Source organism: Mytilus californianus, unplaced genomic scaffold (genome assembly GCF_021869535.1).
Source record: "Mytilus californianus isolate M0D057914Y unplaced genomic scaffold, xbMytCali1.0.p SCAF_3, whole genome shotgun sequence".
Classification (NCBI taxonomy): Eukaryota; Metazoa; Mollusca; class Bivalvia; order Mytilida; family Mytilidae; genus Mytilus; species Mytilus californianus.
Window position 1 is genome coordinate 37,383,307 of NW_026262679.1, and position 27,099 is coordinate 37,410,405.

The 27,099-nt window shown below is 32.1% G+C and overlaps 1 protein-coding gene across 1 annotated transcript in view; it reads right to left on the reverse strand.

Moving 5' to 3' along the window:
- Positions 1–8,811: 8,811 nt before the first annotated feature.
- LOC127734478 (uncharacterized) overlaps positions 8,812–27,099 on the reverse strand; it is a 33,783-nt gene continuing 15,495 nt past the window's right edge. Inside the window, exons 3-15 of the mRNA XM_052244369.1 lie at positions 24,236–24,393; positions 21,760–22,977; positions 21,237–21,276; positions 20,753–20,880; positions 19,859–19,982; positions 18,228–18,304; positions 16,912–17,013; positions 15,749–15,858; positions 14,233–14,404; positions 13,215–13,312; positions 12,158–12,312; positions 10,196–10,325; positions 8,812–9,659 (exon numbers count right to left, since the gene is read on the reverse strand). Coding sequence (XP_052100329.1) covers positions 9,633–9,659; positions 10,196–10,325; positions 12,158–12,312; positions 13,215–13,312; positions 14,233–14,404; positions 15,749–15,858; positions 16,912–17,013; positions 18,228–18,304; positions 19,859–19,982; positions 20,753–20,880; positions 21,237–21,276; positions 21,760–22,977; positions 24,236–24,393 — 2,539 coding nt within the window. The 3' untranslated portion in view covers positions 8,812–9,632. The remainder of the gene's footprint in view (positions 9,660–10,195; positions 10,326–12,157; positions 12,313–13,214; positions 13,313–14,232; positions 14,405–15,748; positions 15,859–16,911; positions 17,014–18,227; positions 18,305–19,858; positions 19,983–20,752; positions 20,881–21,236; positions 21,277–21,759; positions 22,978–24,235; positions 24,394–27,099) is intronic.

Below are 27,099 nucleotides of genomic sequence, written 5' to 3' on the forward strand. Positions count from 1 at the left end.
TGCCTTTTCCTGTTTTTTAAAGACATTAATGGAATATGGACCATTGTTTTCATTAGTAATGGCCTAATGTCATCTGGCCCTTTACAGGATTTTTTAATAATTTCCTTTATTTCTTTTTATAAAAATAATAAATTTAAGTTGAAGGATCACTTTCCTTGAGTAGTCAATACTTGGGTATTTAGGAAAGTACCTCTTTTGCACAGTCCGTTACAGCTTGGACTTCAAACAGAGGTCCCAAGTTTAATTCTCCGAGTTGGCTTGTAATTTTCAAGGGAGATCCTGCTTTACTATTGCATTTGGCATCCTACTATAAAACCCATGCTGACAAGAGTGAATCTGTGTGATATCTAGTTAAGAAATATGCAACAGGATTGCTTGATGAATGCCACTAATGGAACAATAACAGTTTTCTTTTAGTGGGGTTTGCTTGGCCTTGGCATTCTTTTTATTATGCCCCTGCTGTAGCTGAGGGTGCATTAAGTTTTACCCTTGTCTGTCCCAAAATTGTTTTCCATTCTCTTACTTTAGTTTGCCTCAACCAAATGTTATGAAACTTATACACAATGCTTATAACCACAAAACACAGATCAAATTTGAATTTTGGTGGCATCACTTTAACCGTTCTAGAGTTATGTCCCTTTACAAATGGAAAAATTGCTAAATTCTTTTGTTTCCGTTCTCTAACTTCAGTTTGCCTCAACCAAATGTTATGAAACTTATACACAATGCTTATTACCACAAAACACAGATCAAGTTTGAATTTTGGGGGCGTCACTTTTACTGTTCTAGAATTATGCCCCTTTATAAATGGAAAAATTGCTGAATTTTTCATTTCCGTTCTTTAACTTTAGTTTGCCTCAACCAAATATTATGGAACTTTATAGGAGTTATTCCCCTTTGAACAGAATTTTGGCTAAATATACTTATGCAACAGTTTGTCATTGCAACTCCTCAGAAACCTCACAACAGAATTTCATGAAACTTTGTAGATAATAAGGACATACTATGTAGACATGCATAAAATATGAAATTGTGATTCAATTATTATAGCCCTGCCACAAAGTGGTTGGGCCATATAGTTTTACCCTTACCCGTCATTTCATCATTCCATCATTCTGCAATGAACAGTTATACAGACTTTTTTATGCCCCTGCAGGCATTAAGTTTTACCCTTGTCCGTCTGTACGTACATAAGTCCCAAAATTGGTTTCCGTTCTATAATTTTAGTTTGCCTCAACCAAATGTTATGAAACTTATACACAATGCTTATTACCACAAAACACAGATCAAGTTTGAATTTTGGTGGCGTCACTTTTGCCGTTCTAGAAATATATCCCTCTACAAATGGAAAAGTTGCTGAATTTTTCGTTTCCATTCTCTTACTTTAGTTTGCCTCAACCAAATGTTATGAAACTTATACACAATTCTTATTACCACAAAACTCAGATCAAGATCAATTTGGGTAGCGTCACTTTTACAGTTCTTGTGTTATATCCCTTTATAACATTATATGCAAGCGGGGGCATCATCTGTGTCCCATGGACACATTCCCCATTTATTTTTTAATGCTGCTGTTTCTGTCATTTAACGTCCGGTCTGTTCTTTTTGAAATACATTTAATATTTTCATATCAAACTTTCAGACATGTTATAGGGTGAGATAATATAAACTTTGGTAACGTTGCTTAGGGTTAAACAAGAGATATCTAACAAGCTGCTATGATAAGGATATGAATCCTTATCACTGATTATGACTTATCAGATATATATATCCGGAGTAGCAGGACAAGTGTCAACCCTTCTCCAGCATCTGATTTCACACTGTTTTTGTTGGGGTTTCTGATGCTTGGTATTTCTTTTTTTTACTGTTGTTTTTTTTTCCCCTGGTGTTGACTTCCTTCTTGACTTATGGTTTTTTATTACTCCTTTGTGTCTTTTCACATTTTTTGAAGTTGCAAGGGCAATGATGCAATTGGTGCAAGTTCATGTGAGCTTTTGCCATCACTTGTGATCCGACGTCCTCGTTGTCCGGTGTAAACTATTTCAAACATCTTCTCCTCTGAAACTATTGAACCAATTCCAACCAAACTTAAGCTGAATGATCCTTAGGGTATCTAGAATAAAGTTTGTGTTTTATTTTCTGTTTCGTCTTCAAAACATGGCCACCATGGCTAAAAATAGAACATAGGGGTAAAATGCAGTTTTTGGCTTATATCTCAAATACTAAAGCATTATTTAGAGCAAATCTGACATGGGGTAAATATGTTCATTAGGTCAAGTTCTATCAGCCCTGAAATTTTCAGATGAATCTAACAACCCATTGTTGGGTTGCTGCCACTAAATTGGTAAGTTAAAGGAAATTTTGCAGTTTTTGGTTATTATCTTGAATACTATTATTGATAAAAATAAACTTAAACTGTAAACAGCAAAAATGTTCAGCAAAGTATTTAAAGATCTACAAATAAGTTTTATATGACCAAAATTGTCAATTGACCCCTTAAGGACAATTATACACAATTTGTTTATCATGTTTTTAACTTTAAAAAATCTTCTCCTCTGAAACTACTAAACCAAATTAAACCAAAATTAAACTGAATGATTCTTAGGTTATCTAGAATAAAGTTTGTGTTTTATTTTCTGTTTCCTCAGAAAACATGCCACCATGGCTAAAAAATAGAACATAGGGTAAAATGCAGTTTTTGACATATCTCAAAAACTAAAGCATTTAGAACTTGGGCTGAATGAGTTTCAGAGTATCTAGTATAAATTTTGTATTTTATTTCCTTGTAGGTCAAGAAACATAGCCACTATGGCTAAAATGAAACATAGGGGTAAAATGAATTTTTTTGCTTTTGAAGAATATAAGACAGATACAAAGAACATTTAAATGGCATTTTTAAGCCACTCATTAATATATATTGAAAAGCAAAAATAATCATTGATGAAAGATTTAAGCATAAAAATTACAGGTGAGCGATTCAGGCTCTTGAGAGCCTCTTGTTAATTTGAAGCCATTACATTGATCTACTTTTTACTCAGGTATAATATAAGAAAAACATATGTTGAATGTTATATGATACTTTCATTATTTCATATATATATATGCAGTGGTATGGCACAGTCCATCAAATTGCTGTGTAATTTTTATTTTCTTGCAAAGTATATTAGACATATCTTTGTTTTAGTTTTTAGAAGCTTAGGTGGCCAGGATTGACTAGCTATATAGGGTTTTATGCTTAATAGGGATAACACAAAAAAAAATTAAAGAACCTTGTCACTGGGTAGGCAAAATCTCACCAGATTCCAAATTTCAAAGATTCATAACATTATGTCCTTATTATCTATAAAGTTTCATAAAATTCTTTGGGCCACAATTTCTGAGTTCAAAGTGGCTTAACTTATAGAAAAACTAGATGAGTAGGAACGACACAAATGGCCCCCCTCACAAAAAAAGCTTGAAGCCATTTTTAGGAGTAGAAATTTGGAAGTCCATATAACTGTTATTTTCACGAAATTTTCGAAGTCCAAAGCCTGTAATTTCGGCAAAATTCAGCAGAGGGGATCCAAATGTAAACTCTATCTGTAACTCATCATAGTAGACTCACACACTAAAAATCAGCTCAGTATGTGAAGGCATTTAGAAATTATAAAGGGACATAACTCAAGAATGGTAAAAGTGTTGCCATCAAATTTCGTACTTAATCTGTATTATGTAGTAATAAGCATTGTGTATAAGTTTCATAACATTTGGTTGAGGCAAACTAAAGCTAGAAAACAGAAACAAAAAATTTGTACTTGATCTTAGTTTTGTGGTAATGAATATTGTGTATAGGTTTCATAATGTTTGGTTGGGGCAAACTTAAGTTACAGAATGGAAACTAAAAATTTTGCAATCTTTCGATTTATAAAGGGGCATAACTCAATAATGATTAAAGTGACACTACCCAAATTCAACTTGATCTGTGTTTTATCAGTGGAAGTCAAAATTAAACATTGCATTGTATAAAGCATTGATTGTAGTTGATTCAACTATAATCATGGACAAAGGAAGATAACTCCAATTTTAATAAAATTACTTGATATTTAGAAGAAAATAAAAATTTTGCAATTTTTCCATTTCTAAAGGGCATAACTCTAGAATGGTTAAAGTGAAGCCACCAAAATTCAAACTTGATTTGTGTTTTGTGGTGATAAGCATTGTGTATAAGTTTTATAACATTTGGTTGAGGCAAACTAAAGTTAGAGAATGGAAACGATAAATTCAGCAATTTTCCATTTGTAAAGGGGCATAACTCTAGAACAGTAAAAGTGACGCCACCAAAATTCAAACTTGATCTGTGTTTTGTGGTAAAAGCATTGTGTATAAGTTTCATAACATTTGGTTGAGGCAAACTAAAGTTACAGAACGGAAACCAATTTTGGGACGTACTTACGTACAGACGGACAAGGGTAAAACTTAATGCCCCCTGTGGGGGCATAAAAAAGTCTGTATAACTGTTCATTGCAGAATGATGGAATGATGAAATGACGGGTAAGGGTAAAACTATATGGCCAAACCACTTTGTGGCAGGGCTATAATAATTGAATCACAATTTCATATTTTATGCATGTCTACATAGTATGTCCTTATTATCTACAAAGTTTCATGAAATTCTGTTGTGAGGTTTCTGAGGAGTTGCAATGACAAACTGTTGCATAAGTATATTTGGCCAAAATTCTGTTCAAAGGGGAATAACTCCTAGGAAAAAGTTGAATCATAATTTCCTGAATACATGCTCATCTACATGGTTTGTTCTTATTATTAAACTACAAAGTTTCACAAAATTCTGTTGTGCGGATTCAGAGGAGTTGCAATGACAAACTGTTGCAGTAGTATATTTGGCCAAAACTATAAGTTCAAAGGGGCATAACTCCTAGAAAAAAAGTTGAGTCATAATTTCCTGTCGATATGCACATGTACACTGTATGTCCTTATAACCTACAAAGTTGCATAAAATTCTGTTGTTAGGCATTAGAGGAGTTGGGATGACAAACTGTTGCAGTAGTATATTTTATAGACCAAAATTCTAAGTTCAAAGGGCATAACTCCTAGAAAAAAAGTTGAATCATAATTTCATGTCGATATGTACATGTACATAGTATGTCCTTTTAATCTACAAAGTTGCATGCAATTCTGTTGAGGTTTCAGAGGAGTTGCGATGACAAACTGTTGCAGTAATATGTTTAGGCCAAAATTCTAAGTTCAAAGGGGCATAACTCCTAGAAAAAAAGTTGAATCATAATTTCCTGTTTATATTCACATCTACATAGTATGTTCTAATTTACTACAAAGTTTCATGAAATTCTGTTGTGTGGATTCAGAGGAATTGCGATGACAAACTGTTGCAGTAGTATATTTAGGCCAACATTCTTAGTTCAAAGGGGCAAAAAGTTGAATCACACTTAATATCAAAAATATTGTGTGGTTTCAGAAGAGTTGTCATGACAAGAACAGGACTGACAGACAGGTTAAATACATTATACCCTACGGAACTTTGCTCTGTGGGGTATAAATATTTACCTAAACTAGCTATTCATATTATTTTTAAATTGAATTAGTCTGTCATTATTAGTAACTCAAAACATGTATGACAATACGCCTGTTCCAAGATACGGTAGTTATTTATTTCTGTCATTTGACTTCCATCACCACGTGATGCATCATCACTTCCAACACATATTGAGCAAATGGGTGAAAAATTTAATGATAAACTGCACAAAACATTCAGGAAATTAAGATCTAATTAGTTAGTCACCCTTCCTTCAGTCATACAGGAATTGACATAACATACTTGCGGAACATAAATTATTTCTAGACTACCCTGCAGAACGATGATCCTGAAAATGCTTGAAACTTGAATAGTGCAGGGATATAGTCGCTCCCTCTATCTGATAAATGATGTCATAAGGGCCAACTGATAATCTTTTCTAGTGAAGGATATATTTCAGGAAATAGCCTTATGGTGGTTTTTTGTTGTCATTACTATTAGGGCTATTTCATTTAAATAAATGTGAGAGGGTTGGACAGAGTTTTATTTTTGGATATTGGTTGTATGTCATTTAAGGTTGTATATCTATTTGATGTATTCCAATACTTGGTGTCCACTGTGTCATAGTTAATTTGATAAATTCTGGAATCATTATCAATTGGAGCCAATTTAAATCCATTGGCCTGAATCATCTTTGGCATGATTTCTATAATAAATGTCATAAGACCCTGACATCAACCAATATCACCAGGTTTACCAGAAATACATTGTAAACCAGAGCAGTCAAATTAAGTAATAACTCAAAACATAAACTGTGAACACAGAGATATGTCTCGCCTTTTTGTTATTTTGATAATGCAAATGTTGAAATTAAAATAGCAATACTTTAACATGTAAGTTATGCAAATATTCAAAGTCAATGAACCATGACTAAAGGTACATGGCTAATCATTCTCCATGGAAATGAGATGTGCCAATGCTAATACAACTGCATACCAAATACCATTGACTTATCATAAGTCGTTCCCTTTAAGCAAACCTAAACACAAACATTAACTTGTAAACTATGTAAAAAGTTCAAAGTCAATGAACCATAATGAGGGGATGGGGCTATATTATCTCCAAGGAAATTAGACTTGCATACCAAATATCATTGAATTAACATATGTGGTTCATCTAATACTGATTTAATCACAAACTAGTACATGTGAACTAAGTAAAAGTTTCAAAGTCAATAGACCATGACTGAGGGGGCAGGTCCAGATAATCTCCATGGAAATGAGAAGTGCCAATGCTTATCCAACTGCATACCAAATATCATTGACCTACCACTAGTGATTCCCCATAAACTGACCTAATCACTTACTAATACATGTTAACTAAGCAAAAGTAAATCTAAGTGCTAGTTCTTCCTTGCTTTAGTATGGTGATAATTGCCCATAGTATATGTCTGATGAGTTGTACTTTTTAAATAGTTTATATCTATTGTGAATAATTTTCTGATGGCTATCATAGCAGTGTTCCCTAGTAATGCATGAAGGATCACCATGTATGTGAACCAAGCTAAAAGAATCTGTGGTGGTTTTGTTTTCATAACTTTAAGTGTTTGAGATGTTTATTGTAGTGATTCATTTGTAAAACTGAAAATTCTGTAGTATATGGGAAAACTGATAGGGGCTGGAAGTAAATATGACACATGTCATTATGTACAAATGTAAGTTTCCATATTTTAATGAAAAGCAATTATACACCACTACTCCATTATGATAATTCTAAATGATAATTTCTTAATGATAATTTCATAATGATATATCATTTATAGTTTAACTTTTCACATCACTGATTTATGATAATTGAAAGCAACATAATTGATGGGTATAAATATTTCATAACATTTCTTATTCTTAACAAATTTATTCATTGGTATTATTTTGCACTGACATAAATTAAGAAATTCTTGCATGTCATGATCTATGTTCATTTTAACATGAGTGGGCATTATATTTGTCAATATCTTTATACCAAGTGTACATGAGGTGTAAAATGTTGACTAAAATGCTGCCTATCCCTATGTTAACATGACTATAACATGAACTCGAATAGGAATGTTCAGAAACTTTTTTATTTTTGAAGCTAGTCTAAAGACACAATTACAATTGAAAGGCAGCCTTTTTTAATTTAATGAATCAAAAAAAAATCAAGAAACAGTTTAGAAAAAAAAAGAAGTGTACAAATACATATAGATTTACTTTTTTTAAAATTTTCCAGTGAGCAACACCCACAAAATTGTCCATTTGATCTCTTGCGTCATTCAATCGCAAATAAAATTGTGATGTCATGCACGTGAACCTAACAATTGTGTGAATTAGAAAATCTCTTTGTTTACAAAACGTAAGAGGAGCATCATTTTAGAACGACTTACAGTTGCATTCTGATAAAAAAAAATATAATCTAGTTCAAATGAAAAATTTGAGAGTACCGTTTATACTTAATTTTACTTTTAATCTTATTTTCATGTGTTCATTTCATTGGTTCATCTAGAAGAAACAATATGCAGGAATTATAGTTACTTTGCAACACATACATGGTACTGTACTCCATTCAAATACAACGATTTACATGGATTTCTTCTATCGTGTACATTAAGCTGAAGAATAGTTAAATTATTTTACTGATTGTAATTTTTAAAACCTTTAACTACATAAAACATATGGGAAAACAATTGTGCACAAGATATCAGAAACTACATGAAATATTCAAATGAAAAATGATCATATCACACAGAATTAACAAAAATTAACAAAGCATATCTCATAAAAATTACCCTAAACAAAAATCTTTATTTTATGATTGATAGGTATCCCAAAAAATGTCTGCATAAATCAAATGTATCCATTTAAGTGCCAGTCTTTGTAAGAATCAGGCAATTTTGAAAAAAATCAAAACATGGCCGAAAAAAACCCACCGACCTAACCATCCTATTTTGAAGTAACCCTCATCCTGAGTTAGAAATAGTAGGTCTTTCGTTTTTGCGTGTTTGGTAATCCGAGAAATCTCTAGATAAATTTTGGTTAGAATGATAGCAAATTACGGAGTTAGCTCCCCTTAATTTTTCATTTCTAGTGCATTTCAACCAAATTATATCTTGAATTACCAGAACAGGACAAGGAAACGAATGTTATATTCATGCACCATTATACATTTTGAACAAAAATTAATGTCAACCTGAGTGGGTTTTTGTTTGTCATGTTTTCACCACTGCCTGATTCTTAGGCAGATTGGCACTTAATTGTTTAATGTTGCTTCAATAGAGGACATAATCACAACCACAATTTCAAAAATCAAGACTGCAAACCTAATCTTTTGAATTTTTTCACTTATATGACATTTTTATCGCATTACCTCCAAAAAAATTATTTGAAAACAACATAGCCATTCTCAATACTGAAATATTGAAGTAAAGTGGAATCCCATGTGTCAGCACAGACCAGTGAGTTTGGTCATTACCTGATTTTTTCATATCCGCAATGTAAAATAAATAGAATATTTTTGTAATTGTTTTAGTCTTCCAAAGGGACAAAATAGGTTAAAATTAATATAAATTTATAAAAAGCAACCCCATATTTAACAATCTTCCAATAAAATTATGACATTTTCAAATAAATTTGTTTCATTTTAAGGCAAATTTTATCAAAATGAAATAAATTTTGCTCTGCATTCTGAGTTGTCTGTTTTGTTCAAACTGAACAGAATTTGGTAAAATCTTTCCAATATGAACTTTTATCAGAAGACATGCACGAAATCATCGGACACTGAAGAACTTTCAAAACAGGAATTTCCCCAATTTTGGACACACATCACACAAAATCTTCAGGGTGAAATCATAACTTAAGATTTCATAAAAATATTATTCGATTATTGGTTTTACGAGTTTACCAAAGCATAGCCAAAATTCTTAGTTGCATGGATACATTTGACTGCTTTGTAGATGGGTAAGCCACTTTTGTTTTATAGAGGCTTACAATAATCACAGTAATTGTCTACATATATTTTTCATTTTTGTCTGTATATTAACTTTGTCTTTCATCTTCATTGTCTTCATTCACTAATAGTATGGTCTTCTTGGGTTGTTCTGGAAAAAAAAAACTGTATTGTAATAAGATGAAAAAAAAACCAGATAAATATATACACTCTTGTGTTCATTTTGTATCAATTTACCTGTAGGTTGTTCAACCAGCAAGAAAAGTTTTAATAATGAAAATCTCTATGTCTGTTACAATTTGTCTTTGGTGAATAAATGTGCAGTTTTTAAAGTAAGAAACCTACTATAATAAAATTTAGAAGAACATATAAGCTTGACTTATTGAATAAACAATTTTCTATTGTGGAAGACCCCATGTTGACCTCTCCATGTGTTATCTTTTGGAGTGGTTGCTGTCTCATTGGTGTATACCCAAATCTCCTTTTATCCAACATAGATACTGAAGCATTCATGAGATCTTCATTAAAACTTTGTATTTTTAATTCGTACAAAGGAGATGTAAATTGAAGAATTTGAAAGTGGCTGAGAGTGAACAACAACACAAACAGATAGTTAAAAGTTTCATCATACTTTATCATTCACTATCAACTCTATATACCGATTGGTTTACAGACTAATAAACATACCAATGGATTAGGCCTGAATCTGTATGCTAACATCATTCTCTTCCTGTAAGCATCAAATTCATCATCTTCTGCTCCAAGTTCTGCTGGTCTTTCTATACCTAAACCTCTGCCTTCTACGGATACATTCCCCCTGAAAACACCATAAAAATACATTTTATGTCATGGACATTTTCCCCTTTAAAACTGTCTCAGTTTAGGTATATGGACAAGAAAATATAAAATTCTGTTTTTTTATTTAAATTTAAACTTTCATATTTTATTGAAATCTGTACATTTGTTAAGAAGAGCCAAAGTTGACAATGTTTTTTCGAGGGGTAACAATCTTCTCTATCACCTTCTCCGCTATGTGTCATAACTGATTATAATGAACATTGTCATTTTTGTCCTATAAATTGTAAATTGCAAGTAATTAACTTTGACATCATGTATATTAAAATGTTGCAACTATTAGATAAACAACAAAATTGATGCAAGATGTATTTTTTTTATGTTCACAGTCTACGAAAAAAGGTCTGAAATGTAGTCTTTAAAATTACTGATGAATTCATTTATTGTCCTTTCAATTATCAATTTTTGATTGGTCCGCACAAGAGGGTGACATTCAAAAAATTGCTTAGCCATATGATAGAGTAAATTATCACCCTTGTATTAACCAATCAAAATCTGGCATTTTGACATGAAGTATAATAAATTTAAATATCATATACACCATGATAGAAATAACAATTTAGATGTTTATAGAAAATTGGATTACTTAAACAGAATCATACTTTTACTTTCAGAACAAACATACAGACATTCAAAAATATGTTTTATTTTTACTTTAAAAAAAGTAGATTTAGTGATGCAAAATTTAAGGTGAATTCTGCATTATAGCATTCAAATGAAAACTGGTATTTTTTAAATATTATGTTGCCTAGATGAATTTTAATTTACCATCCAATTATCTTGTTCCTAACATGAAAATCACCCTAAAAAAATCTTTAAAATAATGATACTATTATATAAATAACACATAGCTGAGAGGGTGATAGAGCAGATTGTTACCCCCAGAAAACATTGTCAACTGAGGCGAAGCTCAGATATGTGTTATTTAATTTATTATACTGAATGTTCTGTTATTACTGTCGATTAAATTTCAAATTCAAAGTAATAAACTATGACGTCTTGTACATAACAACCATCTGTATTTAATAAAGCGCACGCTTGATCAAGCGTCTCCGTTAAGGGTAATAGAGTATTTGCCATAGGATAGAGTTGTATTTAATAAAGCGCACACTTGATCAAGCGTCTCCGTGAAGGGTAATAGAGTATTTTACCATAGAATAGAGTAAATTAACACCCATGTATATTAAAGCCAATCAAAATATTGCATTTTTACGAGAAGTATAATAAATTGTAATAATAGACTGATTAAATGATAATTACATCACATTAAATGTATGTTTCATTAAAATCCATAATTTTGATTGGCTGACAACTATCGTGAGGCACTCCAATATCATATCTTATTTCCGTATAAAATACAACAGCTATGACTGCACATGCTATCCATGACAATGTTAAAATAATGCATCTACACCCCAATGAAATTATAAAAAGAAGCAATCAATTTTTAAATAATCCACTTCCACTTTGAAATTCCTAGATATAGAAAAACACATACAAGGTACACATGAACTAATGCTAAAAATAGTTACTATATCTCTGCCACATACTTCGTCAGTAGTTGTCTTTTGTTACATTGTAGTGTTTTTTGTCCTTCACAGAATTAAGTGATGACAGCAGATTTTTGATCGTCTTTGATTTATTCACAACTTTTGTAGACTCTGGGCAATTTAGTCTCGACATTTAGAGTTTATTGCTGAATACAATATGTTGGTCTCTAGATAACTTATTTTTTGTGCTGTTGTGTTACTGTCTCATTGATTTATACTGTAAAGAGCTACAGAAAATACTTACTTATTAACAGGATCAACAATGCCTTGACTTTCTTGTCCTAATCCTTCTCCTTCTTTCCATCCTAACTTCTCCAACATCTTGTACCCTACATTTTCACAGGTCAATTTAAATTCCTTGTAGTCAGAGAAATCTGGCTCTCTTCCGTCTTTCAATGCCTTAAATATTTGTATTAAAGTACATATTTAGAGATTATTGACTCAAATGGACATGACTGTTTCACAGCTCTAGGTTCAAATGAGAATAAGAGTTATTATCTAGAGAAATTAAATAAAACAAATATTATATGTATTTTTATCCCTGTCAACCTTTCAGTGGCCAGGGGATATGGTGGTATAATTGTCGCTCTTTTTGCCATTCTGAAATTTAACAATTATTGGGACCTTTTTTTTCATCCACACAACCTTTTCACTTCTGTTGACAATTTGAACATTTTCACTTAACCGGTTATTCAGATAATTTTTGAAAAGATAAATAGCTTAACCAGTATTAAAGTTGATGTTCAAAGACAATGTTTGCAGAACTTTACTAATGCATGCTTATTTGATACGATATATTGAGTTTAACATGACATTAATTCCTAGATCATTTTCTCTTGTTGATGTCTGCATGTTACTAGTACACCCAGTATACCCTAAATTGCATTTTACAGTGTTTGGATCAGAATTTCGTTTAGGAATATAACCAAGACTTGGATGTTGATGATTGACATTTTTACATTTACCTACACACAATATTAAGTTAAAGTGAAATAATGAACTCGATTGTAAACTTTGATCAGCTTATGAAATCTATTAAAATTGAAATAAGTAAGGTCCAATTAAGCAGTTAAAGTTTTTGGTATTAGATATTCGGTCCTTCCGACAGATAATCAGTTAAAATTTTGATAACATTACCTTTCAACAATTAACATCCTTCCATCATTCTGTACTTCCAAACAAACATAGTCTCTGATTTGCTGTTATATTTACAGCAGTAGTATATAAACTTAAGAAGAAAGATAGCTTTTCAGTTTTCCTCATCAAATTAACAACCTTAATAAATCTGTATTATATCATACCTTGTAAGTTTCCATGAACCTTTCTAGTTCATCTGGTGGCAAGAAATCACCAATAAAATGTTTTCCTTTGTTAGATTCTGTTAACTTATCTGCCCATTCTGAAAGTAGATATATAAGAAGCTATCAATTAACCAATTCTATGTGTATATCTCTATTTTCTGTTTAAACACTAAATAGAAAACAGTCATGAAAACAGTTGCTGCATTGAAGACCTGTTGGTGACCTTCTGCTGTTGTCTGTTCTATGGTCGGGTTGTTGTCTCTTTGACACATTCCCCATTTCCATTCTCAATTTTATGATGCTGTCGACAACGGTTGAAACTCAAATTAAATTGTCTGGCATCATGCTTTTAACAACTACATTGAGAAAAATAATATATTTGACATAGAAAAATACACTGTGTTTGCAAATAATAATAAATTTTTATGATGCCTCAACAAATCTACGTAGCCAGGATCATTCTATTTTCAGCTTATGTACTTTTAATCCTATACATTTTGTTTAAGCTGTATTATGATGAGCTTATGAATCTAATTTGATGCATTAGCTCATATGATTTATTTTAAACAACCAGATGCAAAAAGTCTTATACTAAAAGCTATTTTTTGAACATTGATTACTGTGGCTCCTCGATATCATGATTGATCACAGGTCCACTGAACACTTATCAAGAAACAATTGTACCAAGTCACAGGTTTGGCTTAATCTAATAATTGAAATAAGCCCTGATAAATACATAAATACTGCATTCAAAATCTGAAGTTACACAAACTGTGTCAAAGATGTCAACAAAGTTATGAGCAAACATAATGTTAACTATTCTATTAAAGAGCAAACTTTAGTCTACTTTCTCTCAGTGTTTTGCAATATAAAAATAAACAAATACAAAATGCAATCATTGAAATGGAAAAAGTTCTGAACATGAAGATTTGAATGTACATTGTACATGTTGTAGGTTGAGGACAATCAATTGCTGAAAGAAGTATTTGTGTGTTGTCAAAAAACAAAAAATACTGACCTCTAGTAGCCAGCATTTCAGATGTTCTCTGTTTATGTTCCCATGTTCCACCTTCTATGTCTTCATCAGAATCATATTCATATTTCTGAGCAGCTTTCAATCCTTGTGCATCAGCCAAGGCTGCCTCCTGAGCTTTCTTCTGAGCAATAATTAACTGATACATCATATTCATCTATCATAAAATAGAAAGAAAAACACACTAAAGAACTACCTCATTAGACAATGTCTTGCATGGAAGTATATCAAAAATATGAGCATTTGATTTCTTGCATAAAAAGTAAACTGTTTACACTTGGAGAAATGTCTCGCCATTTTGTAATTTTTATAGTAAAATGCAAATGTTGAATTTTGAATTCTAAATGGCAATCTTTATACATGTTAATTATGCAAAACCTTCAAAGTCAATGCACCATGACTGAAAGTGCAAGGCAAAACCTTCCACAGAAATCAGAAATGCCAATGCTTATAAAACTGCATACCAAATACCATTGACTAATTATAAGTGGTTCTCTTTAAACTAATTATAAGCAAAGAACTAGACCTATTGAGAACTACTATTTTACAATCCAAGATGGCGGTATACAGTTAATCTATCTTAACATAAGTGGTTAATCTTAAACTGATGTAATCACAAACTTTAATAAGTAAACTAAGCCAATGTTTCAAAGTCAATAGACTATGACTGGGGGGGAGGGGCCCAAGACTAACAATCTCCAAGGAAATGAGATGTGCCAATGCTTTTACATCTGCATACTAAATATCACTGACCTATCATTAGTGGCTCCCTTAGATTGACCTAATCACAAATTAAAAAAATACATGTAAATTAAGCAAAAGTTTCAAAGTCATTAAACCATGACTGATAAGGGGTGGGGTAAAAAAATCTCGACGGAAATGAGATGTGCAAATGCTAATAAAACTGCATACCAAATATCACTGACCTACCACTAGTAGTGGTTTCCTCATAAACTGACCTAATCACAAGCTTATACATTGTTGACTCCGCAGCTGACACCAGAAACAGCCATCTAAGCCTTTTCCTACTTCATCGAGGTGAGACAAAAATTGCCATTTAATTTCTACAAAAATGAAATTCACTAACATTTGTGACTTTGCTCTCACCAGTCATAAGATTGTGCTGTTACAAGGCAGGTTAGGACAAGGGGTTGAGCTCTCAAACATATTTCACCCTGACACATTCTATTTGTGTCTGTCCAAAGTCGGGAGCCTGTAATTCAATATTTGGGGTTGGTTGCTGTCTGTCTCATTATTGTTGGTTTGTTGTTTTTAGCATCAATCAGGCTGTTGATTTTCTCTTTTGAGTTGTTCCACTCTGTCATGCCTGACCTTTTAAATTTTACTTTTGCTCATTGTTGAATTCTATACAGGGCCCTAAAGTTCCTTACATCCTCTTACTTATGTATCTGATGAATACTAGTAGCTGTCTCATTGGAAAAATCATACCACATCTCCTTATTTTTATATCTTATTACTCTTATCTTAACAAGAACAATACCTCCTGTTGCTCTCTAATTTGTTTCAGCTGTTCTTCTGTCATTTCAGAACTACCAACCATACGACGAGCAAAGTCTTCTAAAGTCACTGTTGGTGCATGCTGTGTAGGTACTGTAAAAGAAATCCTTTTAGTTATTCAACACTAGTTATAAAGATAATCTGATATTTTTCTTTGAATAAATATGATCTCATAATTTATTTGATATTAAAGCCTCTTTAAAATGAAAACCTTTTGTTTTGAATTGCAACTCGCTTCTTAAAATAAATACCTTTTGTTTTGAATTGCAACTCGCTTCTTAAAATAAATACCTTTTGTTTTGAATTGCAACTCGCTTCTTAAAATAAATACCTTTTGTTTTGAATTGCAACTCGCTTCTTAAAATAAATACCTTTTGTTTTGAAATACAACATGTTCTTGTTCTAAATATGAGTATTTGACACTATTTGGTTAAACTGATTTCTAAGTATTTCATCACAACAAATGACAGGACACTGACAAAGACCATTTGTTTTCCAAAATATTTATTTCTGATAGTGTAGCATTGTTATTCATTGGCAATCCTATCCATTGTTTTCTTGACTCATATATATATATATATGTGTGTGAGAGAGAGAGGTTGAGGTCTTAAACAGAATGAACTACACAGTATCCCAATTGATGGTTTACTTTCTATATTTAGACCAATGCTAAATAATGATGTTATATCAAACAGTGATGTCATTCATATACATGAGAAAAGTATGAAATTTAAGGTGTGAAGAATAGGTTTCAGGTTTCCATCTATTTAAAAGAGTTCTCCTAAGATGTAATATTTGTACTGTCATGTTGGTTTTATCAAAGTAAACTTAAAAAGAACTGTTTTCATATACAAATGCATTAACAGAACTGGAATTATTTTACAGCTTAAACCACCTGGGAAGAACATTGTATATTATATATTAGAGTATGCATCTCAATTTATGATAAAGAACCAACTAAGACTGATAACAATATCATGTTTGGCATGGATCTTGATTTACAAGAAAACTAATAAAAAAGTCTCAGTTTTGACCTCTCTTGATATCACCATGAATACCTTATATAATTATGTGTATAAAATGGTATTCATTATAATTACTGAAAATTTGATGAAATCTTTGTCATGCATTAATACCACAACCTACTGTGTGATAGAATAGGAGGAACAATATCATCTTCTGCTCCCCATCTACTTTTCCTCTTCTTTCCTTTACTTTCCTGTTTTACATTTTCTTCTTTGTTGTCTTCTGAAAATCACACAAATAATTTTCAATTTATCAGGTTATTAAGGCATCTGTACCATATTAAATAGCCAAAACAGGATACAACAACAAAACAAGATTTGCTGTGAGCCATGAAGCTTGATACCAACAGCTCTGATTTGTAGTTTCTGAGATAAATGTGCAGTTAATTTCATGGGACGAACTGTTGGATGGACAGACAGAGCTCGGGTTGATAGTTGTCTCAGCGGTAATCATACCAAATCTCTTTATTTTTATATAGAAATAAAACCACCACCCCCATCCCACCTACTGGTAATAAAACATCACATATTTTTTCAACTTTGTCTATATTCCATAAATTGCAGTGAGTATGTCAAGTAAAGTATAAAGTCAACGTATGAACTATACCACATATCTAGAGGCTATGACATGTATTTGCTGAGAAAAATGTGACAAATTTCATATATGTTTATGAAATTTTGCAGATAATATGATGTTTTTGGCAAATAGGAATTACACATATGTAGCATGACTTTTCTAAAGAAAACTATAGAATTGAAATTTTGTTTATCAGATTAAACCACAGTGAAGACAATTATTCAGTCACATTGACGTTTTCCTTTCCTTAATATTAATTCTGTTTAGTTACATTTTGGCAGTGTAAAATACAAATATATTATCTTAGGCTGAGGTAACAGAAGTTAGTTTATGGTATTTTTGACACACCAAGCTGTCAAGTGAAGCTAATTTAGGCTCCCCTATAAATTTGCTGACAAATTGGAAATTATTCAGTGGTCAAAACTAGAAAAAAAAAATTTGTAAAAGGGGAAGAAGGGTTGTTCAATAAAAGGACAGGGAGCCAAGATAACAATGAAAAAGGCGCAGGGTATCACATTCAAGGCACAGGTGCTGCCGTTTGAACATTGTCTAGATTTAATTGTGTAATCCATTAAAACAAAACTAAATTATGTTGCAATTGATTGCAGGATCTATTTTCAAAACCCTGCAAGAACCAATTTCTTTATATATACTATTTTCAAAAGACTGGCAGTGATATTGTTGTTTCTTGGTTGTATCAGCCATATAAGACCTCTCAAGACAGACCCTTACTTTTATGAGCTCAGTATCAATATATCAGAGAATGTTTTTTATCTACTACAGACCCCCTCTAGAATTAGGCAACATTTTCTCTGCAGAAAAGTAAACTAAAAATCCCAGAATCTTATTGTAATTCTCACCAAATGACTTTCCAGATAACACCATTACTTTATATCTGTAATATTTATATGCATCACTTTTCTGTTCATACAAAAACCTACAAATCAACATCAGATGATAAATAACACAACATTCTATTTTCCCTTATATTCATACTTCTAGTTATATTCTCATTATATGTAATGACTTAACTCTGAACTCACAAATGATCTTATCTAATCTGCTATCTTTAATAACAGAAAGTTAATCAAAATTTCCCTAGACATGTCTGTATGCAAGAACTGATAAAGCTATATGATTGAAACTTTTTTTCTAGAAAACAAATTGCTAATGAATGTTGGATTCTGAACAAAACACAAATTTATTTATGTTACTTTTTAAGCTGTGAAATTAGGAGCAAAACATCCAAGCAGGACTTCCAAAACAGTTATATTGTCCGGACTTGACCGGTAAATCATATTTTTGACTTGTTGTGCCAAGCCTGAACCAGACATATAACATTGATTTGCCATTTTAACATAATTCAGAAAAAAAGATTAAAGCTTATGTGATCTTTTTGACCTGACCTTTTGCCTTACACAGCCACACATTTCCGGTCATAAAAGTGACATGATGAGTAATTACTACCAAAACAAACCCTACTTTAATACCCACTTATTACAAACAAGGTTAATTAGTTGTCTGACAGCTGAAATTTATCTGTTCAGGCGACAGGTAAACATTGATCGGTCTATATAAAGTCATTTTCTTAAATTTCAGCGGTTTGCATCTAAATGATTAAGTCAAAAAGATTTAGATTATCAGAAATATGTATATTAAAATATGACTTGAAGAAAAATTTAAAAAGGTAGTAATAAAGGTTTAAAGCGAAAAATTGTCAGTACCACGTTGTTTGAACTGATACATGTGCATAGGTGTGAGATTCAATTATGCATCCAAATTGTTCAAAAATGTTAAAATTATCATTGACACCTCTATCTAATGTTCATTTCAAGTATTTCTTAAACTCAATCGTGCTTTGTAAACGTACACAAATTTTACATATCCGTCTCTGGTCCGTGTTTTACCATTGTCAAGTCAACATCCGGTATAAGGAAAATGTTTTTAAAAAACAAAGTGAAGTTGTTGACAACGTAATTTTGCACAAATAGTCTAAGGCAGATATTAGTAAGCTGATGCTGCACACTTCGAATGATGCACTTTCAATTTAACAGCTTACGTCAGAACAATGAATTTATATCAAAAGTCAATTTTAATATCGTTTTTGTGTCAATCATTGTTTACATGATGCTCAACTGATTACCATGGCTGCCTTTTGTTACAAAGTCTTAAGGGATTAGAATAGGGATAAGACAAAAAATGTCCGCCTGGCTCAAATATCTGGAAGCCCTGTGTCTTAAGCTATGTTGGCTTTTATGGAAAGCAAGATCAATGGGATGAACTAGCAAAGACATTGTTATTTGATATCAATTTTATCTTGCATTAGTTTTTTTAAAATCAGCAAGATGAACTTGATATGGACCTGTATTTCTTTGAAACTGAAGTTCATGACAATTCTTTTCAATAGTAATAGTAGTAATGGTTTATTAAGATGTTTTTATTTTTCAATTTTGTAATATCTTGCAACATAGATTTATTTAATGCAACATACCAAAAATCTGGATTCTTTCGACTGGAGCAGAAAACCTTCACTTCCACCTCTGGGCCTCCCTTTGCTACATCAGCTGCAAACTTATCAATGGTTGCTGTGGTAACAGGATCCTGTGGTGGAAAAACTAGAAGCAGCCTATCAGAATCGTTTGTTCTCTGGGTCGAACTAGCATTCAAACAGCAAAACTAGCATAATTTTTTATTTTTGTTCTCAAGTTTCTACACTTAGAGCAAGCACTTATTGCCATGGTATCAAAGTTTAGTTGTAATGTTGCACAATATAATTTTGATATAAAATCCTTTAATAGAAGTTTATTTCTTATTAAGATGCATAGTAATGTTTTATGTATTTTTTGCACAGAAATAATCAAACTGTTATGCAAGTTTCGTTTTATTTTAGTTGTTTTTTGTACTGTTTAGTTAAGCCATTTCCACCTAATTTTTTTTCTGTGTTTATTGTTGGTTTCTGTCCGTCATATATGTTCTTCTGTAAATGTTTTGTCATGAATTAGACTTTGAATTAGGTTTTATCTTTTGAATTGTTTCACATTTTGAAATTTTGGGTCTTTTTTTTGCTGACTATATATTATGGGTTTTGCTCATTGTTGAAGGCTGTACAATGACCTATAGATGCTTTTGGACTTTGGAGGACAGTTCTCTCATTGGCAATTATACCATATCTCTTTATTTTTATATTTTTTATATATACATGTATATAATAAACCTATTGTATATGTATGGTGCGTTTTCAACTAAATTCTTGAAGCTTTTAGCTTTTTTTAGCTGTGTCATAAATAAGCAATCCTACATTTTCCCGGCCTTGTCCTGTGTACACTGGTGTAATAATAGGTGTTTTAAGTAAGATACATTTGACCTGGATGATAATGACACATACCTACTGTTTCCTTTTTGTCCTCTGTGTCACCTCTGTCTTCTACTGTATCAAATACATTGGTCAGGTTCCTGGATGATTTACCAACATCTCCTGTACCTTCTTCTTTTATCAATGGTTTCTTAGATTGACTTTAAAATTATAATGAATAAATATCATTGAAAGTGGATATGGCACCCAGTGCTTCAGCTTGAAAGTGTAGCACATTTTGAAACAATGTTAAATTCTATACATTAAAAAAATTTAATTAAAATTGATTTCCGTTGTTTGACATTTTTCAATCATACGTATATATCTAAATGTAAACTTTGAATATCAGAGTTATGTGAAAATTCAGTTTAATAGCTTTCATAAAAATATCAAATCTGAAAACTGTTGGCTAAATTTTGAAAGTGTTACTGCCGCATCGAAATGTATATAATATAGGTCAATTACAATATTAATATTCTAATATACCAACAATTTTACAATATAACAAACTTAATACCTGGTGTTTTCTTTCTTCATTTGAAAAGATAATGTTTTATCTGTAAAATAAATGTTATAATGTAAATGATTAACTTATTATAATAGTAGTCTATCTTTTAAAAATTAAACATATGTGTATGGAAGAATAAATGTAAAATGTAAATCATACAATCTTGCAACACCAGACAATATTTTTTTATAATTGCATCCAAAAGCCTTCATAATCAAGAAATCAAAATACTTTAAGACCTTAAATCATACAAGTGTTTACTAATTATCTTGCATCTGTTCAGTTCAATTTACTTACAGCTATTGTAACATTTGTTAGTCACTGAATTAGACAGTATGAATCAACAATCACAGTAATAAATATAAAAAAATAAGTTAATTTACCATAATAAATCTGAAAAATTTTACATTCAATATATTACACTTTCATCTGTAGGCAATACCCCTTGAAAAAAAGTGGGTTCACTCAATCATTTTGCTTGATAATGATTAAACCACTGATATCTCAATAATTTATATGCATGTTTCCCTACCTGGTGAGTCTGCTTCTGTTGGAACTGATGGGTCATATTCGTCTACAGATTCCCTTTTAACTTTGATAGGATTCCCATAATCATCAAATAATATCCCTGATTTCTGGTCTATGGGATTTCCATAATCATCAAATAATTGTTCTGAACCATTATCAATTAGATTTCCATATTCATCATATTCAAATTTTTCCTGACTGCCATTGTTAATATGAGATCCATGATGTTTTCCTTTATGTTTTTCCAATGTAGGAGATGTAGGTTCTGATGGGTCATACTCCTCTGGGTCCTCGTGATGTTGTGGTGGAGGACGCGGTGGTGCACTTTGAAAATTGATAACTGGAGGTTGTCCTGGTTGTGGAGGAGCTGCAGAGAACATTGGGCGAGGAAGTCCAGGATGATGTGGCCCTGGTTGAAAAGACTCAGTTCCTGGGGGGAATTGTGGATGTTGCTGACCTTGAAACATGGATGGAGGAGGTGGTCTTGGTGGCAATGCTCCTTGATGTGGTGGCCCACCAGGTATTACAGACATATGTGGTCTTGGTGGTCCCTGTTGAATATTTGGAGGTGGCCTTTGTGGCATTCCTTGTGGCATCAAAGAATGTGGTGGCATTTGTCCATGAGGCTGAGGTGGCATCTGATCAGGAGACTGTAATTGCAATGAGGCAGTACCAGGAGGTTGATGTGGCATCTGACCTAGTGGTTGTGGAGGAGGTAGTCTATGACCAGGGGGCAATATTTGTTGTGCCATCAGTGGCATTGGCTGTGAGCTAGGTGGCTGTTGTAGAAAAGGTCTAAGAGGATGTAGCTGCTGTAGTATTGGTTGTTGAGGCTCTGAAATATTTGGGCTACTGACAGGTGGCTCTAAGTTTTGTTGCATTAAGGGTCTTGGTGGCATTGGCATCCTGGGTCTTTGACCTGGAGGACCAACATTGTGTGTCATTAAGAGTGGTGGTTGATTTGGTGCCTGTCCTGGAGGTGGTCTTGCAGGAGGTGGAGGCCTTCCATGTGGGAAAGGTCTCAGTTGACGTGGTTGTTCCAGTGGTACTTGTGGTCTAGGAGGGGGGTTCTGTGGTGGATAGTTTTCACCAAATGCTGTCTGTTGATTTGCTGTTAAAGGATTAACTTGTAGCTGATTTTTTGGTTCTGAGTCTTTGTCTTTTTGGTTTTCTACATTGTCTTTCTTTTCCTCTTTTACAGTTGCAGCTGTTATTCTACTTGCTAACAAAACAAGAATGCAGAAATTTAAGTTGTGCATCAATTGTATTAATCATGAAAAAATAAATCACAAAAATGTTCTTGTGTTAATCTGTACTAAAATTATGAAAATAAGGAGGAAAGTTGCAGAATATGATGAACAAAATAAAAAATCCTTTCCATTGAGGCATATTTCATGTAGCATTTTTAATCTTCAAATAAAATAGATCTGACATTTGTCTATGTATTAAAGACATAATTCATTGTAATTTGCATCTAATAATCACAACAGACCATAAATAGTAATTTTTGGTTAATCTTTCTGAAGGACAACATGTAGCTTTACATGTAGCTAGGGTGCAGTATGCAGAGCACAAAATATTTACCATTCTGACTTAATCTATGAAAGTACATAAATCTTATAATATAGCATGTAAAGACTTCAAATAATTTCTTGTTTGCACTAATAGTTACTAGATTTCCCGAAATGTATATATACTTTTTCCTTCAATTGTTATTTTTTCATGGTTTCTGTAACTTCTGGTTTAATAACTTCTACTGTTTTTCTATACATTTATCTAACATACAAACATCTCTATACATTTATCTGACATACAAACATCTCTATACATTTATGTGTTTTCTAACTGTTGTTTACAATATCTGCTTTGCCCTTTTTATTTACTTCATAAATCTAAACCTTTATCATGTTAATCAGCATATTCTGGTTTAAACCTTTATCAAGTTAATCAACATATTCAGGTTTTACTGTTTTTTGGGTTGCTTTCTCATTGATATCTCTTTTTAAAATAGGCCACTTCATGGTTATTTTGGCCATAATGAATAAGGGGCAGATTTTTTGGATGGAGGTGGAAATAGCTTGAAAGTCATGAAAGTATGGGAAATCCTATGCATGTTTCCAAGCAAATGTGCTGTTTAAATGATGTTTTCTCGTATTTTTCAAACCATTTTCAGTGTTCTCCCCAGGGCCTTTTAGCATCATGGTTATGTGATGCTATATTGCTAGAATGTGATGTTATCTGAAATGAGTTTCTTAAAGATAGTGTTATGGATGTGATGCTATAATTTCTGGAAACAAGAAGTATAACATAATTCCCTGTTTACCAAGATGATACAAGAAATTTCTGAGGAGAAAACTGCATTTTTACCTCCATTTTGAAAATCTGCCCCCTATTCAACATGGCTACACTAACCATAAAGGGGCCTATTCAAATATTGTCTAGAAATAGAAATAAAGTTGATTAAACATGTAAGTACATGCCTGATGCAAGCCCTTGCATTTGTCTAAATCTTTCCATAAAGTTTCCATCATTCACAAAAAATGGAGTAGCAGCAGTCTTTTGAGGTTCCTTCTTTACTTCTGGGAGGTGAGTTCCAAACTTTGACTTCTTAGCTGGAAACCCAGGCCTCTTTCCAGTACTAAAAAATTAATACTTTTTAAATCATAAACATAAGCATAAACAAACTAATTAAATAAAATGATTGTCAATGGCAACCACACTGTGGATTCATTATTATACGTGGGATAATTTCGTGGATTTCGTGGGTAAAGGTAAACCAAGAATTTAAATGTTCATCAAAGTATACATTTACTGAAGGGTTGTGTACAGACTAAGACATATTTGGCAAAACCATGAAATCAATATCCACAAAAATACATACTTTTTTTTCAATCCACGAAAATAAATGAATCCACAGTATTTCAAATTTTGCATGTCAGTACACTTTCTGATTTTGTTCTGACTGGCTTGTGACTAAAATCTGATTGTTCTAGGCCTAGTTCATATTAAATTACATGTATTCACACTGGAAAATGTACATGGTTTAAATATTAAGAAAGACATGCATGATCATTTTTTTGGATACAGGTAAGTGCCGGGTGCCAATATTTCATAAAAGTGTTCTTGGTGTAAAAATAATGCTGCAACCCAGAAACACATGCTCACAATAGTAGATATGTAGAAGACGTCTTCCATTAATTGATTAAGAATGATACTGTATATGCACCAAATGTTAGGTGATAATTTTTATTAATTTGTAAATAACAGGACATGTACTCTGACTTTTCCCCCAAGATTACATTTCTACCACTTCTTATGTAAATCATATCATCAAAATATTAATAACACACATGATGCACTTGTCCACATATTAATAAGAATAGTATTCAATGAACAAATAAGTGTGTACAAACTTTGTATGGATTCTTGACGCCATACTTAAGTTTTTGTGAGTGATGAATAATTGCCTATTATTTGGTGATTAAAGTCCTATATATCCCTTTAAAAAAATGTTTCATAAGACTAATCTAAAGGTTGCACTTTGTAAATACAGCTGTTTCTCAAACCACGCCTCTTTTGGGGAGATATTTAATATTCATAGGTATGTTAATTTGTTAACGTACTGGTTCCCATTGATGATCTCTGTGTTTCATCTCATAGAGACATCACTTGGGAATGTAACCAGTATAGATAAACATGGTAGCGGCTAAATTTTAATTCTTAGGAGGTCCAAAAATGGAGGTAAGGGTAGTATAGAATTTTAGTATAAGTTTAAACTCTTAGAAGTTCAGGGCATATAAATGTTGAAAATATGCCGCACAGCCCTATATTTTGACCTTTGAATAAAATAGTAGTGCATATAAACTTTCCGTTCTGGGATATTATTTTTCAAGAAACTTCATAATAAAAGTGTCACAGTTTTAGCCGCAAAGGGAGTTCCTATGGGAAATTGCATTGTCTGTATTTACAGAATTGCAACCTATATAGGGTTAAAAAATAGAACATACAGAATTTCACAAAATCTGGTTTATCTCAGAGATTTTAAAGAATTTAACTCAAATATGAAGTTTTATAAATATTTCATGAAGATTGAGAAAATCCTGGGCCTTAACTATGATGACTCAGCATAAATTCACAGTTTACAGTATGCATGGTTTACTTAAAGCCCTGAATTCAAAATAAATTCATAATATATGCCTATTTGTAATTTAAATTGTTTAGAAGTGCTTAGATTTACTCTTCGCAGTAATTGCAACTCATTGATCCTTCCTAAATATTTCTGGTGGGGTGTTTTTGTCCTGTCGATAACCCAAAAGTAAGCCGTAACGCCTAAATGTGCTTTTTTGTGACTGCGGCATAAAAAAGTACAAGCTAGAATTACAAAAAGACCTCAGTAAAACTTACAATAGTGTGTTCTATCCTAAATATGTAGTAAATATTTCACATTGCTAGAAACAGGGAAAAAAATTAGGAAATGTGAGGCCCCAGGGGCAAAAAACAGAGGAAAATGCCTACCCCTGAGTCATAAAACAGATAATTTAACTTGTAAATGCTATGATTTTTTTATTTCAAAGGTCTTTTATAAAGTAAACAATAACTGTGCTAGGAAGTTATGCAAAAATCAGATGTAAGCAGTCATTTCAATCAAACTTTTAGTAAATTTATGCACCAGACTGATATCTTCATAAATACAACTTTTGCAAATATGCCTTTGTTTAAACACTTCTAGGACATATATTAACTAACTTATGTTAGATATATGGTTAGGGATGATACTGTTGTGACAAGAATTCTAAACTGACCATTTGAGGCAGAAATTGTGAACTTTCATTGACAAATAGGCATACAGTAAGATGTGGACTGGAGACACAGGCAGGATTGGATACTTTGTATAATCTTGAATGTTGGAATGCTTAACTACTAAACAATACATTTATAGTATTCTAAAATGCTTTCAATTTGTTATCAGAATAGTTTCAAACAGGTTTTAGACAGTTCATGTCAGAAAACATGCACATAGGGTAAGCTGGCAATAATTAGAGTCTTGTTTTCAAAATCTTTAAAAAATTGAAACAGGGGTAGGGGTATAAAATGTACTGTAAAAGGAGACTTAGAGTAAATGCAGTGATTTCTTTAAGGCTATAATTCTGATAAATAAGTATTGTTGTGAGAAAAAGTGTTTTTAGAGAGTTTTCTATTTGAATAAATGTTTGTATAGGTTGCACTTTGTAAATACAGCTGTTTCTCAAACCACGCCTCTTTTGGGGAGATATTTAATATTCATAGGTATGTTAATTTGTTAACGTACTGGTTCCCATTGATGATCTCTGTGTTTCATCTCATA